The 14,613-nt window shown below is 39.6% G+C and overlaps 1 protein-coding gene across 1 annotated transcript in view; it reads left to right on the forward strand.

Moving 5' to 3' along the window:
• The window catches only part of fat3b (FAT atypical cadherin 3b), a gene marked incomplete at both ends in the record, with an annotated part of 99,971 nt that overhangs the window by 55,711 nt on the left and 29,647 nt on the right, over positions 1 to 14,613 (forward strand). The window contains 6 exons of the mRNA XM_079804179.1: positions 54 to 595; positions 768 to 899; positions 2,535 to 2,692; positions 6,040 to 6,514; positions 6,614 to 6,767; positions 13,808 to 14,607. Coding sequence (XP_079660305.1) covers positions 54 to 595; positions 768 to 899; positions 2,535 to 2,692; positions 6,040 to 6,514; positions 6,614 to 6,767; positions 13,808 to 14,607 — 2,261 coding nt within the window. The remainder of the gene's footprint in view (positions 1 to 53; positions 596 to 767; positions 900 to 2,534; positions 2,693 to 6,039; positions 6,515 to 6,613; positions 6,768 to 13,807; positions 14,608 to 14,613) is intronic.

A 14,613-nucleotide genomic window follows, 5' to 3' on the forward strand; every position in this document is an offset into this window, starting at 1 on the left:
AGATAATAATGAAAGATAATAACTTTGTCTGTAACACAATGTTTTTCTCCCAGATACTCCCTAAACGCAACAGTCAGTGATGGGCGGTTTTCTGTGACAGTGGCCGTTAGTGTCCAGGTGGAGCAAGCCACAGACGAGATGGTGCAGAACGCAGTGACTCTGCGTTTCCAAGACCTGTCCCCTGAGGATTTTGTTGGTGTTTACATGGAAGACCTGAAGAAGGTGCTTCGTAGCTCACTGGTTGGTGACGGGACGGGTGTTATCGACGGGCCAGACCCCCTCCACATCTTAGGAGTGCAGCCACTGAGTCGCTCCAGTCAGCTGGAGGTGCTTCTTGCCGTGGAGACTCCAGATGGGGGTTTTGTGGGCCCTGGGGAACTGGCTCTCAAGCTGGAAGAGACAAAGGGTTTACTAAAGGGAGCGCTGCGGGTGGTCAACATCCTGGATCAGAGCTGCTCGGGGGAGCTCGAGTGCGAGGAGAGAGTCTGTGAGCTCACCCTCAGTCTCGACCCCATCGGCGTGGTCACCTACACCACCTCCAGAGTGAGCTTTGTGTCTCCACGCTTCAGCAGGAAGGAGATGTGCACATGCCCGGGTTAGAGCTCTGCTGCCGTCTCGAATGATAAAACAGGCTAAACTAATTCAAATATTTATTCTAGGATGCATTTCATAGTTTGCATTATTTATCCTGGTTGATTAAATTCAAACAGTAGCCCGAGTCGCAAAATTCCCATTTGCTTGCTTTCTACCTTTTTTCCCCACTGCAGGAGGAATATGTCCGTCTTCTCTAGAGCTTTGTGATGGCCAAACGTGTCCGTCAGACATGCAGTGTGTGCGCAGCGGCCCCACAGCGCCCTCTCTCTGTCAATGTCTGCCTGACACGCTGGACAAATGCGCAGGTTAGACTCTAATTTGCTTTTCACGCTGCTCCTTTTTAATCTCTGGCCTAAGGCCACCTTTAACCCTGGGTAAAGCAGCATTTCATATTTCAAAAAGGGGGTTAGCAACACTTTTAACACGTAGAATGTAACGGTGGAGGCAGTTGGAAGCTGGTAAATATTCAAGTGTTTGTCATGTGATTAGTTGCAGCATATGAAGGAAGCAGTTAAACTATTTAATAGTGACGGCAAATTCATTAAGAGCAGTGGAAAAGCTGCTTTTAAAAAATATACGAATATACTGTCCAGGAAATATTTCTCAGTTTTTTTATTGTACATATATTTATTTGATACTGTATTACTTTGGTTCTTAACTGTAAAGGGAATAGTTTTACCTAATAAAAACAGAAAAAAAGTCAGCACACCAAGGCTCCAATCAAGGATCACATGACCTAAAGATAAAAGGAAGAAAGAAATAGTTTTACCTAATAACTATTTTTCTTAAAGGGGTGGTTCCGTGTTTTTTTTCTAGGCTTGGTTGTGTTTATGGGGCGCTGTATAACATGTCTTAATACTTCTTTTTTTTTTTTAAACGCCGTATTTTTCTTATATTTTACCTTTATTCCACACCGCTGTCTCCACTGTCCTTTGAACGGCTAGTTTGCTTCCTGCTTCTGTGAAGCCCATCCCTCCGAAAAACGCAATGGTCTTAGATTGGTTAGATGGCCAAATGTAGTTTGTAGTTCTGCAACAGCTCTCTCTCTTTCGTAATGACTGCGACGTGGCCTCGCCCACTTTGTTGCGTGTTCGCGGGGGCAGTGTTTATGTTAATAGCAAGGGTTTATGATGTCACCAACCCAGGAAGAAGCTTGTTGTAGTCCAAACCGGCCGTTTTTGTAGGCAATAAACTGCCATAACTTTAAAAGACAATATCTCCGTTTGCATTGAACTTTCAGTGCTGTTACTTTGCAGATACTGTTTATGCTCAAGCAGCAACATTACACACTAACTAAAGTTAAAAAAGTTAAATCGCATACAACCACCCCTTAAAAATTCAGGTGGATTTATTTAAACATTAGATTCTACTGTCCAGACATTTTAAAAAAAAATCAAAATGTTTTAAATCATACAGAAAAGAAAAGAAACTGCTTTTATTTGTTACCGTATAATGTATTTGTATTCGTTTTAAAGAGTATAGTGATTGATGTGTGCATGCAATCATTGTGTATATATGTACAGTATATGATGCAAATGCATTGAAACCGCTGATTACAGACATTTGGCTCTAATTGAAAACATAATTTTTCTCTGGGGAAATATATAGTATGATATAATACAAGTGATACCATTTAGAAATGTTCATTTTGAGCCCCTCAAGCAGTTCCAAGTTAGAAACTTTCATTACAATTTTTTTTTAATAAAAATCCTTTAGCTTGATATAGCTGGCAAAACTTGTATCAACATGAATTTCCTTTCAAATAGCGTCTCTTTCTTGTAGAATATTCTAAGGGTGTGTCAAACAAATATTTACGTTACATTTCAGTGTACATTGTTGAGGTCAAACACTTCTATATTTTTTGTGGAAATATGTATAAATATCTTTTTTCTTTTCGTTTTTTTTCTTTGACTGACTGATTTCTGTGCCTGTGCTGGTAGGTCAGACATCTTTGAGCTTTGCAGGGAACAGTTACATCAAATACAGAGTGACGGACAGTGATAAGAGCGGAGACATGAAGCTGGGCTTGAGAATCAGAACGCTGCAGAGCCAAGGAGTCATCATGTACACACGCGCTGACCCATGCACTTTGCTCAAGGTAAGATGGGAATATATACAGCACCCTCCACTATTATCGGCACCCTTGGTAAAAATGAGCAAAGGCGGCTGTGAAAATAAATAAATCTGCATTGTTTATCCTTTTGATCTTTCATTCAAAAAAATTGCACAAATCTAACCTTTCATTGAAGTAAAACAATTGAAAAGGGGGGGGGGGGGGACTCACATTATGAAATAAATGTTTTTCTACAATGCATGTTGGCCACAATTATTGGCACCCCTAGAAATTCTTATTTCAGTTAAATTTCTCAGAAGTATATTTTGATTGAGGGCTGCGACCAGCCTTTTGTTAAAACGGCCACAAACACAGAGCCCCGTGGAAATGAAGAGGCTCAGATCTTCAGGCCATTGAAGTTTAACACTGCGTCATTGATAAAAATAGCCGTGGATCCAGCCAATCCCTCAGAACTGTCCAAGATGTTGGATGGACTCAGAAAAGTCAACAAGAGTTATCGTTCACTTACAACAAAGGTGGAGGAGTCAGGTGAACATGTGATTCTTGGCACAGGTGAGCTGTACCTGGACTGTGTAATGCACGACCTGCGGAAGATGTACTCTGAGATTGATATTAAGGTAGTTGATCCTGTGGTGACTTTCTGTGAGACGGTGGTGGAGACATCCTCCCTGAAGTGTTTTGCTGAAACCCAATAAAAAGAATAAGATCACAATGATTGCAAAGCCTTTGGGGACATTAAAAACGAAGTAGTGCAGATCACATGGAACAGGAAAAAGTTGGGAGTTTTTCCAGACCAAGTATGATTAGGATTAGCTCGTTCCATTTGGGCATTTGGACCTAAAACACTGGGCCCAACATCTTAGTAGATGACCCTTAGCCCTCTGAGGTAGTTAAGGCTCTCCTCGGCTCTGTAAAGGACAGCATTATACAGGGATTCCAGTGGGGCACACGCGAGGGTCCTTTTACCAAATTCGCCAAATATTTACCAAATATGTTGTTGGATCTGGCCAACTACCCGATGTGATGAGACAAATGAACTTAACTTATCCCGTCATTCCCCTTCAGCTTTACCAGACTTTCCCCTACTACGAATCAATCCAGTTCTGTATGATGGAATATAAAAAAGTTTTTTTATATGCAAAGTGCTAGAAACATCACACCGATTTCTGTTGCTTTTACCCCAGACTCCTCTAAATGAACCTGTGACTTCCATGTGCACCCTTACAGTCTTGCTGTTTATTTTTATATTTGACAAGTGTTTTTGTAGTATAAGATGATGAGAAGGACAGACAAGTCTTTTTGAAATGTGTCTGAAGTATATTCCCATTCACATTAACGCTTTTTACAGCACACCAGGGTGACTAGGAGCATGAAATTGTCCAGCCATGACTTCCTGTTCCACAGGAGTATAAATATGACGAAACACAAAAGCGAAATTCCCTTAATCATTCATCGCAATGGTAAAACCAAAGAATATAGTAGAACTTCAAAAGGGACCTATGGTCAGATGAAACAAAAAAATTGCTTTTTTGGCAAACCCACCAGATGGGATTTGTGCAAACAGGGATGAAAAAGTACACCATGCCCACAGTTAAATATACCGCTGGCTCTTTAATGTTGTGGGCCTATTTTTTTGCTGGAGGTCCTGGACATCTTGTTCAGATTCATGGTATCATGGATTCTGGGAAATATCAACAGATAAAAAAAATCAAAACCTGACCGCTTCTGCTATAAATCTTATAATGGGCCGTGGTTGGATCTTCTATCATCAAAATCAACACACAAATGTGCCACTGAACACGAAATGAAGCTTCTCAGGGCTCCAGACTGCGACTAAAAATATTAATTTCCGAGTGATATTTTTGCTGAGATCGCCACTAGCGACCATATAAATGTACATGTTATGATAAAAAATTGTGTGCCTTTTAACCGCCATGTTCTGTGATTAGTAGCCCATCTGAGTCTGAGTGCCATAGGCTAATATGCGTCAGAAACGGATGTCAAAGCGGAAAATATCAGGCTTTTTCAAAGCCCTCATCTCAATCGAGCAACAACGCTGACAGCTGTGCCAGCATGAGAGAAAGAAAACGACAGAGACGCGCCAATGAACATCAAGTAGTCTATTTCGTGCACCCAATGTGGTTAACCAAAACAGATAAACATGTCAGCTGTGTGGATGTGAACTATTCGGTAACAATTCTCGTTTTTAATAGATACTGATATGGATTCTTATTCTCAATATATTTTAATCTTTGCTGTTTTCTGTTACTGCCTGAACTTCACGTTATTTGTAGCGCAGCCATCCATAATCCATAACTTGTTTGTTAATTTTAGTAAACAATTAACAAACTTTAAACTTTTTTGACAGATTACTCAATCAGCAATGTTGACCTTGGAAAGAGCTTGTATAAACTGTGTTTAAGAACAATCATGTCACGTAATGTCAAATTTACCTCAGAAAATCGATTCAATGCTCATAAACTCGTTAGTCAGCTAGCAAAATAACTATAGAAAGGGCAATTTGCTAAATATATGCACAATGTCACATAATCCTTATACTTTTACTTAAACTGTTGTCGTCATGAGAAATAATGGAAGGAGCTAAAAATTCAATTCAACACTGCCCAAATACGGTAATTGCACATGAAAAATTAAAACACGTTTATTCTTTTGTAGCACTTAAAAAAATAATTTGGTGCCTAATTTTTCCCTTATAGGAGCCAATAGCTCCTTAATTGATTTTTTTTTGTCTGGAGCCCTGCTTCTGCCATGGCCGTCCCAGTTCCCTGACCTGAACCCTATAGAAAATGAGTGGACTGAACTGAAGAGAAGAGCTCGGAATCTGAAGGATCTGGAGACATTCTGTATGAAGGAATGGTCTCTGATTCTCCAAACTCATCAGGCATTATAGAAGAAGACACAGAGCTGTTATCTTGGGAAAAAGATGCAATAATTGGGTGCCAATAATTGTGGCCAACGTGAACTAGAGAAAAACATTTAATTCATAATGTGAGTTTCCTTCCACTTTCAATTGTTTTACTTCAATGAAAGGTTCAAATTTGGTAAAAAAAAATGTTAAATTATTTTCACACCCGCCTTTGCTCATTATTTAAAGTACCAAGGGTGCCAATATTAGTGGAGGGCACAATAGTTCTACAAACATTTCTTGTCAGTTAAGCACAGTTTCACCCCACATTTTACTGTAATGCAAAAATCAAAATGGCTTGTCATAATGTAGCTATTTGAAACTTACTTGGCAAAGGGGGCAATGAAAGACTCATCCTAATCATCTTCATGGGTGTAAAAACGTCATTTGGAATTGCCCAGTTGTGTTTGCTGTAGTGAGTGGTTGTGTGTCTGTGTTTGTTCAGATAGAGGAAGGGCGTCTGTGGTTTCAGATGGACTGTGACAACAGACTGGACATCCTGGGCATCTCCGGTCGTCCGATCAATGACGGGTCCTGGCACACCGTGACCCTGGAACTCACCAGTAACTACACTCTCCTTTCGCTGGACGATAGCTATGTGGAGCGCCGGCTTTCTGCGTGGGCCCCTGTCCGCATCTGGCCCCTGTCTGCAGACGGATCACTGTTCTTCGGGGCTCAAGTGTTGCACAGACCAGTGGGCAGAGGCGGCCAGAGGCCCCCACGGGCGCAAGAAGGCTTCCAAGGGTGCCTCGGGTCTCTCATGCTCAATGGGAATGAACTCCCTCTACAAAATAAGAGGAGCCGGTATGCAGAGGTAGCTGGGCTTAGTGATGTGAAGCTGGGGTGTGTTTTATATCCTGATCCGTGCCTCGGAGGGCCATGCCAGAATGGAGCTTCTTGTGCAAAGCTGCCCTCTGGTGGTGAGAAATAGAATGCGCATATAACGCTCAGTAGAGTGTTCAGATTTGAGTCATTAGCTTGGTCTTCTAAGTCTTGGTTCTTACTGCATTTGTCCCCAGATTTCTCCTGCAACTGCCTGCCACAGTTCACAGGGTCTTGGTGTGAGATGGAGGTGACGTCCTGCGTGCCCTCACCTTGTCAGAACGGGGGGGATTGTAAGGCTGTGGGGAACACCTTCCTTTGCGGCTGCCTCAAAGGCTTCACAGGACTCATGTAAGACATTTTATTTCACTAGGTACTATATGTGATTTGAAACCATTTACCAATAATCTTGCGTACATTTCAGACCTTAAAGGGATAGTTCACCCAAAAATGAAAATTCTGTCATCATTTACTCACCCTCAAGTTGTTCCAAACCTGTATGAGTTTCTTTGTTCTGCTGAACACAAAAGAAGATAGAGTGAAGAATGTTTGTAACCAAGCAGATAGAGCAACCATTGACTACCATAGTAGGGAAAAAAATACTGTGGTAGTCAATGGTTGCTCTATCTGCCTTGTTACAAACATTCTTCTAAATATCTTCTTTTGTGTTCAGCAGAACAAAGACGCTCATACAGGTTTGGAACAACTTGAGGGTGAGTAAATGATGACAGAATTTTCCTTTTTGGGTGAACTATCCCTTTAATGACTTTAACATCATCACACCACAGACAGTTTGGTGGTAACTGAGACAAGTGTTAACACCAAATATATGAGAATTAAAATGGAAAATATAAAGTCCTCAGACTTTCAGGTTTGATCATTTATAAATATTTATATGTTTTAATTATATTTAATATATTAATTGTAATACATATTATGTTATTGGTGTTACCCAGAGCATGTCATCCACTTTGAACCATATAATACCCTGAACTATGTATTTTTTAAGAGGTTATATTATATGTCCAATACAATAATACCACCCGATGAGTCTGATCAATCTATTAAATCTTTCTGAAAAATACTGAAAACTTTGTTGAATTCTAGGTTTCATTTTGAAAACATGATTGTAACATTATATATATATCACGTCACCTGTTAGTGGGTGAGATATATTAGGCAGCAAGTGAACATTTTGTCCTCAAAGTTGATGTGTTAGAAGCAGGAAAATTGGGCAAGCGTAAGGATTTGAGCAAGCTTGACAAGGGCCAAATTGTGATGGCTAGATGACTGGGTCAGAGCATCTCCAAAACTGAAGATCTTGTGGGGTGTTCCCGGTCTGCAGTGGTCAGTATCTATCAAAAGTGGTCCAAGGAAGGAACAATGGTGAACCAGCGACAGGGTGGCCAAGGCTCATTGATGCACATGGGGAGCAAAGGCTGGCCCGTGTGGTCCAATCAAACATACGAGCTACTGTAGCTCAAATTGCTCCAGAAGTTAATGCTGGTTCTGATAGAAAGGTGTCAGAATACACAGTGCATCACAGTTTGTTGCGTATGGGGCTGCATAGCCGCAGACCAGTCAGGGTGCCCATGCTGATCCCTGTCCACTGCCGAAAGCACCAACAGTGGGCACATGAGCATCAGAACTGGACCACGGAGCAATGGAAGAAGGTTTGTCTGGTCTGATGCATCACGTTTTCTTTTACATCACGTGTATGGGGGTGGTGCATGTGTGTCACGTACCTGGGGAACACATGGCACCAGGATGCACTATGGGAAGAAGGCAAGCCGGCGGAGGCAGTGTGATGCTTTGGTCAATGTTCTGCTGGGAAACCTTGGGTCCTGCCATCCTTGTGGATGTTACTTTGACACGTACCACCTACCTAAGCATTGTTGCAGACCATGTACACCCTCTAATGGAAACAGTATTGCCTGGTGGCTGTGGTCTCTTTCAGCAGGATAATGCGCCCTGCCACAAAGCAAAAATGATTCAGGAATGGTTTGAGGAGGACAGTGTTGGGGGTAACGCATTACAAGTAACTTGAGTTACGTAATAATATTACTTTTTCCAAGTAACTAGTAAAGTAACGCATTACTTTTCAAATTTACAACAATTTACTTTTTCAAAAAAGTAACGCAAGTTACTTTTTCGAATTAATTTGACTGACAGCTCTCCTGCCCCCATGTTGAGAAAAATAAGTGCAGAGGCGTTGTGTGTAAACATGATGGTTATTATAGTTCCAGATTAAATGTGAGCATTTATTTATCTCACTTGCACAATAAAGATTCTGTACTCCTCAAAATGAATAAAATCAGTCAAATGCAAAATCAGAATACTATACAAACCTCCAATAATTAAATGTTAAATAAAACAACTATTTTTATACATTTAATCTACCGTTATATTTAATTTACCAATGTCTTGCTGCAGACCTTTGATGATGAAAATTACTAGATTTTTTTGTTTTTATTGGTAAAACTTTTTTCTCCTGCATCCTATTCTACCATTATCCAGAATGGCAGCACAGCAGAGCTGCGCCCTCTACTGTTCATGCGTAAATTTGCATTTTTACCTCAGCCTGGGGCTTATTATTTCAATTTTGGTATGAAGAGGTCTTTACTGTTGCACAAAAATATAACTTTTTGTTATAACAAAAACAAGCCCAGCCCAAGTGAGAAAAAGTTACGCAAAAGTAACGTAACGCATTACTTTTCTTAAAAAGTAACTAAGTAACTCAATTAGTTACTTTTTAAGGGAGTAACGCTATATTGTAATGCATTACTTTTCAAAGTAACTTTCCCCAACACTGGAGGAGGACAGCAATGAGTTTGAGGTGTTGACTTGGCCTCCAAATTCCCAGATCTCAACCCAATCGAGCATCTGTGGGATGTGCTGAACAAACAAGTCAGATCCATGGAGGCCCCACCTCACAACTAACAGGATTTACAGGATCTGCTGCTAACATCTTGGTGCCAGATACCACAGCACACCTTCAGGGGTCTAGTGGAGTCCATGCCTCGACGGGCAGTAAAAGGGGGACCAACACAATATTAGGAAGGTGTTATGCCTGATCGGTCTATATACACTGTATATAATAACTAATATACCGGTATGTCATTAATGTCTACAACTAATCACAATATGTATATATATATATATTTAAACATATCTAAATTATATATATAAATGATCAAATATGATAGTCTGAGTCTGGTTAATATTAAAAGCTGATTTATTTTATTTTGTTAAAAAAACAATTACAATTTTGCTAATAATTAAAAAAATTTGTTTTTACATGCTGTTTGTTTGAATAGTTTGGACATTATTTTTGATTTTGTAGGTTTATCTCACTTAACAAAAGCGAGACGCATATTAAGAGGCCATTTCTCTAGTGATCAAATGGTGTTTGTTCTAAAATATGTTTGGTAAGGCATTTGAACAGAACTGTGTTGTAGAGAACAGGTTACCAGCAGCTCGCTTTAATTACACTCTTCTGAAAGTCATTATCCTTAGTGTTCACCTGCTGTTTTCCATCTGAGACCTTGATTGTTTGAACTGCTGGTTCAATACATGCGTGACACTATAAAATGGGTTTGTTGTTTACTTGTGTTAATTAGACCTTTCTCACTAATTACTAAAATTATTTAATAAATAAAGAACAGATTTTAGAGCTATCCATCACAGAAATCCAATTAAGGCTTCTCTAATTTCTTTGTGCCATGATTTTTTTCCCCCCTTCTAAATGACATGAATTGGAGTTATTTCTCCACTAGATGATGCTGTTGTTACTTTTAGCAAACATTAACCTACACCTGAACAAAACTGACTGAAAATTGTGTACTGGGACCTGTGCCCTTTTCCTTAAAAATATATATTTTTTATATATATTGGGGAAAGTAATGAAAACCTAATTGCTTTATATAACTACTTTCTCTGCATCTCCAGCTATGTCATTACATTATGCAACAAACAATCCTCTCATTATGTTCTCTTATGCTCACTTGAGAGATTCGTTGAACTTTCTTGCACTCAGAGTACATGTAAAGAGGTCTCTGAACAGCACATAATCACATATTTGCCGTTTGCAGCACAGTTGGGAATATGAGTTCTGCTAAATGTGAAAATGTATGCATCTTTAAAGGCAGCAAAAAAACTCTCTCTTTCTCTATGCTTCTGAGAAACAATCAGATAATAAGAGAAACACTAATACTGTGTTCAGAATAGCATACAATAATTGTTGTTCATGCTGTTTATAGTAAGTATATTGTGGTATGTATATGGGTCAATGACAAATAAGGTTTTCAAGATATAAAAACAGTTTTACAATGCATTTTTATGACCAAAAAATGTATAGTGTTGATTTACAGTGGTTTTACAGCTTTTAAGGCAACATTAATTCATTATTAAACACAATTTCGGATTTTACCACCCAGAAAACGTAAGGTGGTGCGACCATATATTCATTTAAAATATGAATCATTGTAGTGTCTAAAATTCATATCACATGGTAAATTCCCTTTCAGTTTATGTATGTATTGCCCTTTTAGTTCAATTCATATAAACAGACACTTTTCTATGTGTTCAAACACCCAATTTTCCATAAGCAGTTTTCATGTTTTGTTTTTAACTGTAAAAATTATTATATAATGGTTTACAGTTATATTTCTTACTTCATTTTGCATTGATTCTTGTAAATGTAAATTTGCTGGTCGCACCACCTGACATTTCGAACTCAATTCAAATCTAACAGGCATTAACTTGGACATCTATATATATATAATATATTTTTTAATCAAATACACATTTTTACAATAACAACACATTTTCAAAGTTTTCCAGGGGTCGTACCACCTGACATGATGAGTTGAATCAACCTCATCATTACTCAAAAATGTCAAATTATCTAATATTTATGGGAGGGTGACTAACATTGTTACTGCATCAAAGGGGTCCTCTGGGGTCTTCTGTGTGATGTCATATGCTGTCACATGGTTTTCTTAAAGTAACATTGCATAAAATGGCATTTTATGACGGTCGCCCCCACTGACATTTGGAGAAGTAAATTGTTCGGACAAAATTTTTTTAAGTAATAGAATAGTTTTGAAATAGGACTGATACACTATTTTCCCTCATTTATAAGGAATTTAACATTTAATCATGCCAAACTATTTGATTAAGAATTTTACTGAGAAAATGAACCTTTTTATTGCAGTTTTGTTTTCTGCTTGTATGTTCGGACGGTCGCACCACCTGACATCTTTTAAACAAACACCACAACTCAAAAAGTCAATTGTATTTTTTTAAAAATGAAAAGGGTTTCTTATAAAGGAAATATTGTAGATCAATTTGATATATGACGCATTCTTTTTAGGAAAATAATGAATTCGGACACAAAAAATACATGTCATGTCATTGACCCATATACCATAACATACACTGCCATTCAAAAGATTGGGTTCAGTACGTTTTTTTTTAAAGAAATTCATAATTTTAATTCAATTCACATTTATCTGTGTAGTACTTTTCACAATACATATCGTTTCAAAGCAGTAATTTAGGGTGATCTGTTATTAGAGGATGAATGTGTCAAACTAATGTCCATATGTCAGAAATGTACAGTTCTAAGATAATACAAATCATGCAGTTAGCCATTGGAACAGGCTGGATCCAAACTGGAACTGGCGTAGTATAGTTACTTTGGGATGGGCCTCCTGAGATATAACAGAAAAACAAATGGAAAGTAATTAGCGTAGCTGCTGTTCATAACATTTTAAGCAAAGATAATTATGTGCATTTGATCTGATATAACTGGAGTACAAGGTTATGAGATGCATTATATGAATGCTTGGCTAAGGAGATGCGTCTTTAGATTTAAACTGGGATAGTGTCTCTGGAATAGCCTTCCTGATGATGTTTGGGACTGAGAGTTTAGGAGCCAAATGTAAAAACGCTCCTTTAGTAGACTTTGATACCCTAAGTGCAACCAAAAGACTAGAGTTTTGTGACCTTAAAGAGCGTGATGGATAGTATTGCGAAAGAAGATCCGTTAAATACACAGGAGCTAAACCATTTAGGGCCTTATAGGTCAGTAGCAATACTTTGTAAACAATATGGAACTTAATAGGTAGCCCGACCAGTGTAGAGTTCAAGTTCATGTTTATTTATAAAGGACATTTAAACAGGCGTTGTACCAAAGTGCTGTAAAGTAGTAAACAGTTTAGTCAAGATGATAAAATTGGTGTTATATAATCATATGTTCTTGACCTGGTAAGAACTTTAGCAGCTGCATTTTGGATTAATTGTAGCTTGTTTATTGAGGATGCAAGTAGTAATGCATTACAGTAGAAGTTGTGAATACATTAACTAAGTTTTCTGCATCAGAAACCGATAGCATGTTCCACAGCTTATGCTGCCTTCACGTGCTATCGGAAATTTAATAATTCCCACTTTAGAAGTCGTGATTACGAGCTTGTTGCTTTCAGGTGCTTTTTTGTCGGAATGAACTGGAATCATGGCGCAATTTTTACCTAGGAAACTCATATTTACGATAATTCCGATAGCATGTGAAGGCGAGCATTAGTGACATTTCTGAGGTGGAGGAAGGCTGTTTTTGTAATAAGTTGACAAGTTGCTGTCAAATATAACACCCAGGTATTTTACCGTGGGGGATGAAGTAACAGTACATTTTCTAGATACAAATTATATTCTAAGAGATTCTGTGTACAGGTTTTTGGTCCAATCAGTAATACCTCAGTCTTATCTGAATTTAATAGGAGAAAATTACTGGTCAGCCAATATTTTATATAACTTGGTTAACACTTGGAGATTTCATCTGGTCATGATGAAATATGGGTATCATTAGCACAACAATGGAAACTAATTCCATGTTTTCTTAAAATATTACCAAGTGGCAGCATATATATTGAAAATAACAGAGGGCCTAACACAGATCCTTGTGGCACTCCATAATTTACTGACGTTATCTTAGATTTTTTCCCTGTTTAAATAGACAAAATGCTAATGGTCTGATGCAAATACGATCTAAACCACCTTAATGCCTGTCCCTGAATACCAGTGTAATTTTGTAGTTGATCTAAGAGTAGGCTGTGTTATGATTTATAGTGTCGGACGCAGCACTAAGATCGAGTAAAACTAGTATTGATTATACAGCTTTGGTCAGACGCTAGAAGTAAATCATTTGTAATTTTAATGAGCGCAGTTGCTGTACTATGGTGCTTTAATTCAGCAAGGATGTATTAAAGTTATAATGTTACAAAAAAATCTGTTAATGCTATTCTTTTGAATCATCAATAAATCCTGAGAAAAAATATAGACTGTTGGGAATTTAATACTAGCTTACTAACACAAACAAATCCTTCTGTCCACAGATGCGACGAGGATTTGAACGAGTGTGAGCGTGAGGAGTGTGAAAACGGAGGGGTGTGTGTGAACACATTTGGAGCCTTCTACTGTAACTGCACTGTGGGCTTCGAGGGTCAGTTCTGCGGGCAGCCATCTCTGGACGGGCCAGACACTCAGGCTGAGGCGCTGTCATACGTCGGACCGGGAGAGATCATCGGCATTGGCGTGTTGCTCTTCGTGGTGCTAGTTCTGCTGACCTTGCTGGCCGCGTTCCGTAAAAAAGTTCTCCGGAAGGACTGGAGCCGGGGGGAGGCTGTGGGCATCTCCACAGAGACCAACTACATGCTGCAGAAGACTGGCATGGGAGCCGAGGGCATTGAGTTCAAAGCCGTCCGTGTCAGTGGCGAGTGTCGTGCCAGCCTCTACCGGAGTGACAGCGCAGGAGGGCCGCCCCAGGTCATGGTGCGGCCCACGGCCTACACGCTTCCCTGCTACCAGGGAATCCCACGAGGGGAAACGGAGAAGGCAGAAGGAGGGCTGGCCACCCTCTCCTGTCCTCCCCAGATGAGCACTTTCCAGGCAGATCCGCCGCACATCCTCGGGATGCCGCGAAGAGGTGTGGCCGTTTGCAGCGTGGCGCCCAATCTTCCCCCATCCATGTCCCCGAACCCATCCGAACGCAGCTCTATCCGCAAACCACCTTGGGAAGAGGAGGACGAGGAGGACGAGGAAGATGAAGACAACACTATGGAGCATCAAGTCAGAGCTCTGCAGTGGGAAGACAGGGGTTATCAGGCGGACGGAGAGGAAGCGTACAGAACCGAGGGTAACT

The sequence above is a fragment of the Gobio gobio genome (assembly GCF_949357685.1).
Source record: "Gobio gobio genome assembly, chromosome: 22".
Classification (NCBI taxonomy): domain Eukaryota; kingdom Metazoa; phylum Chordata; class Actinopteri; order Cypriniformes; family Gobionidae; genus Gobio; species Gobio gobio.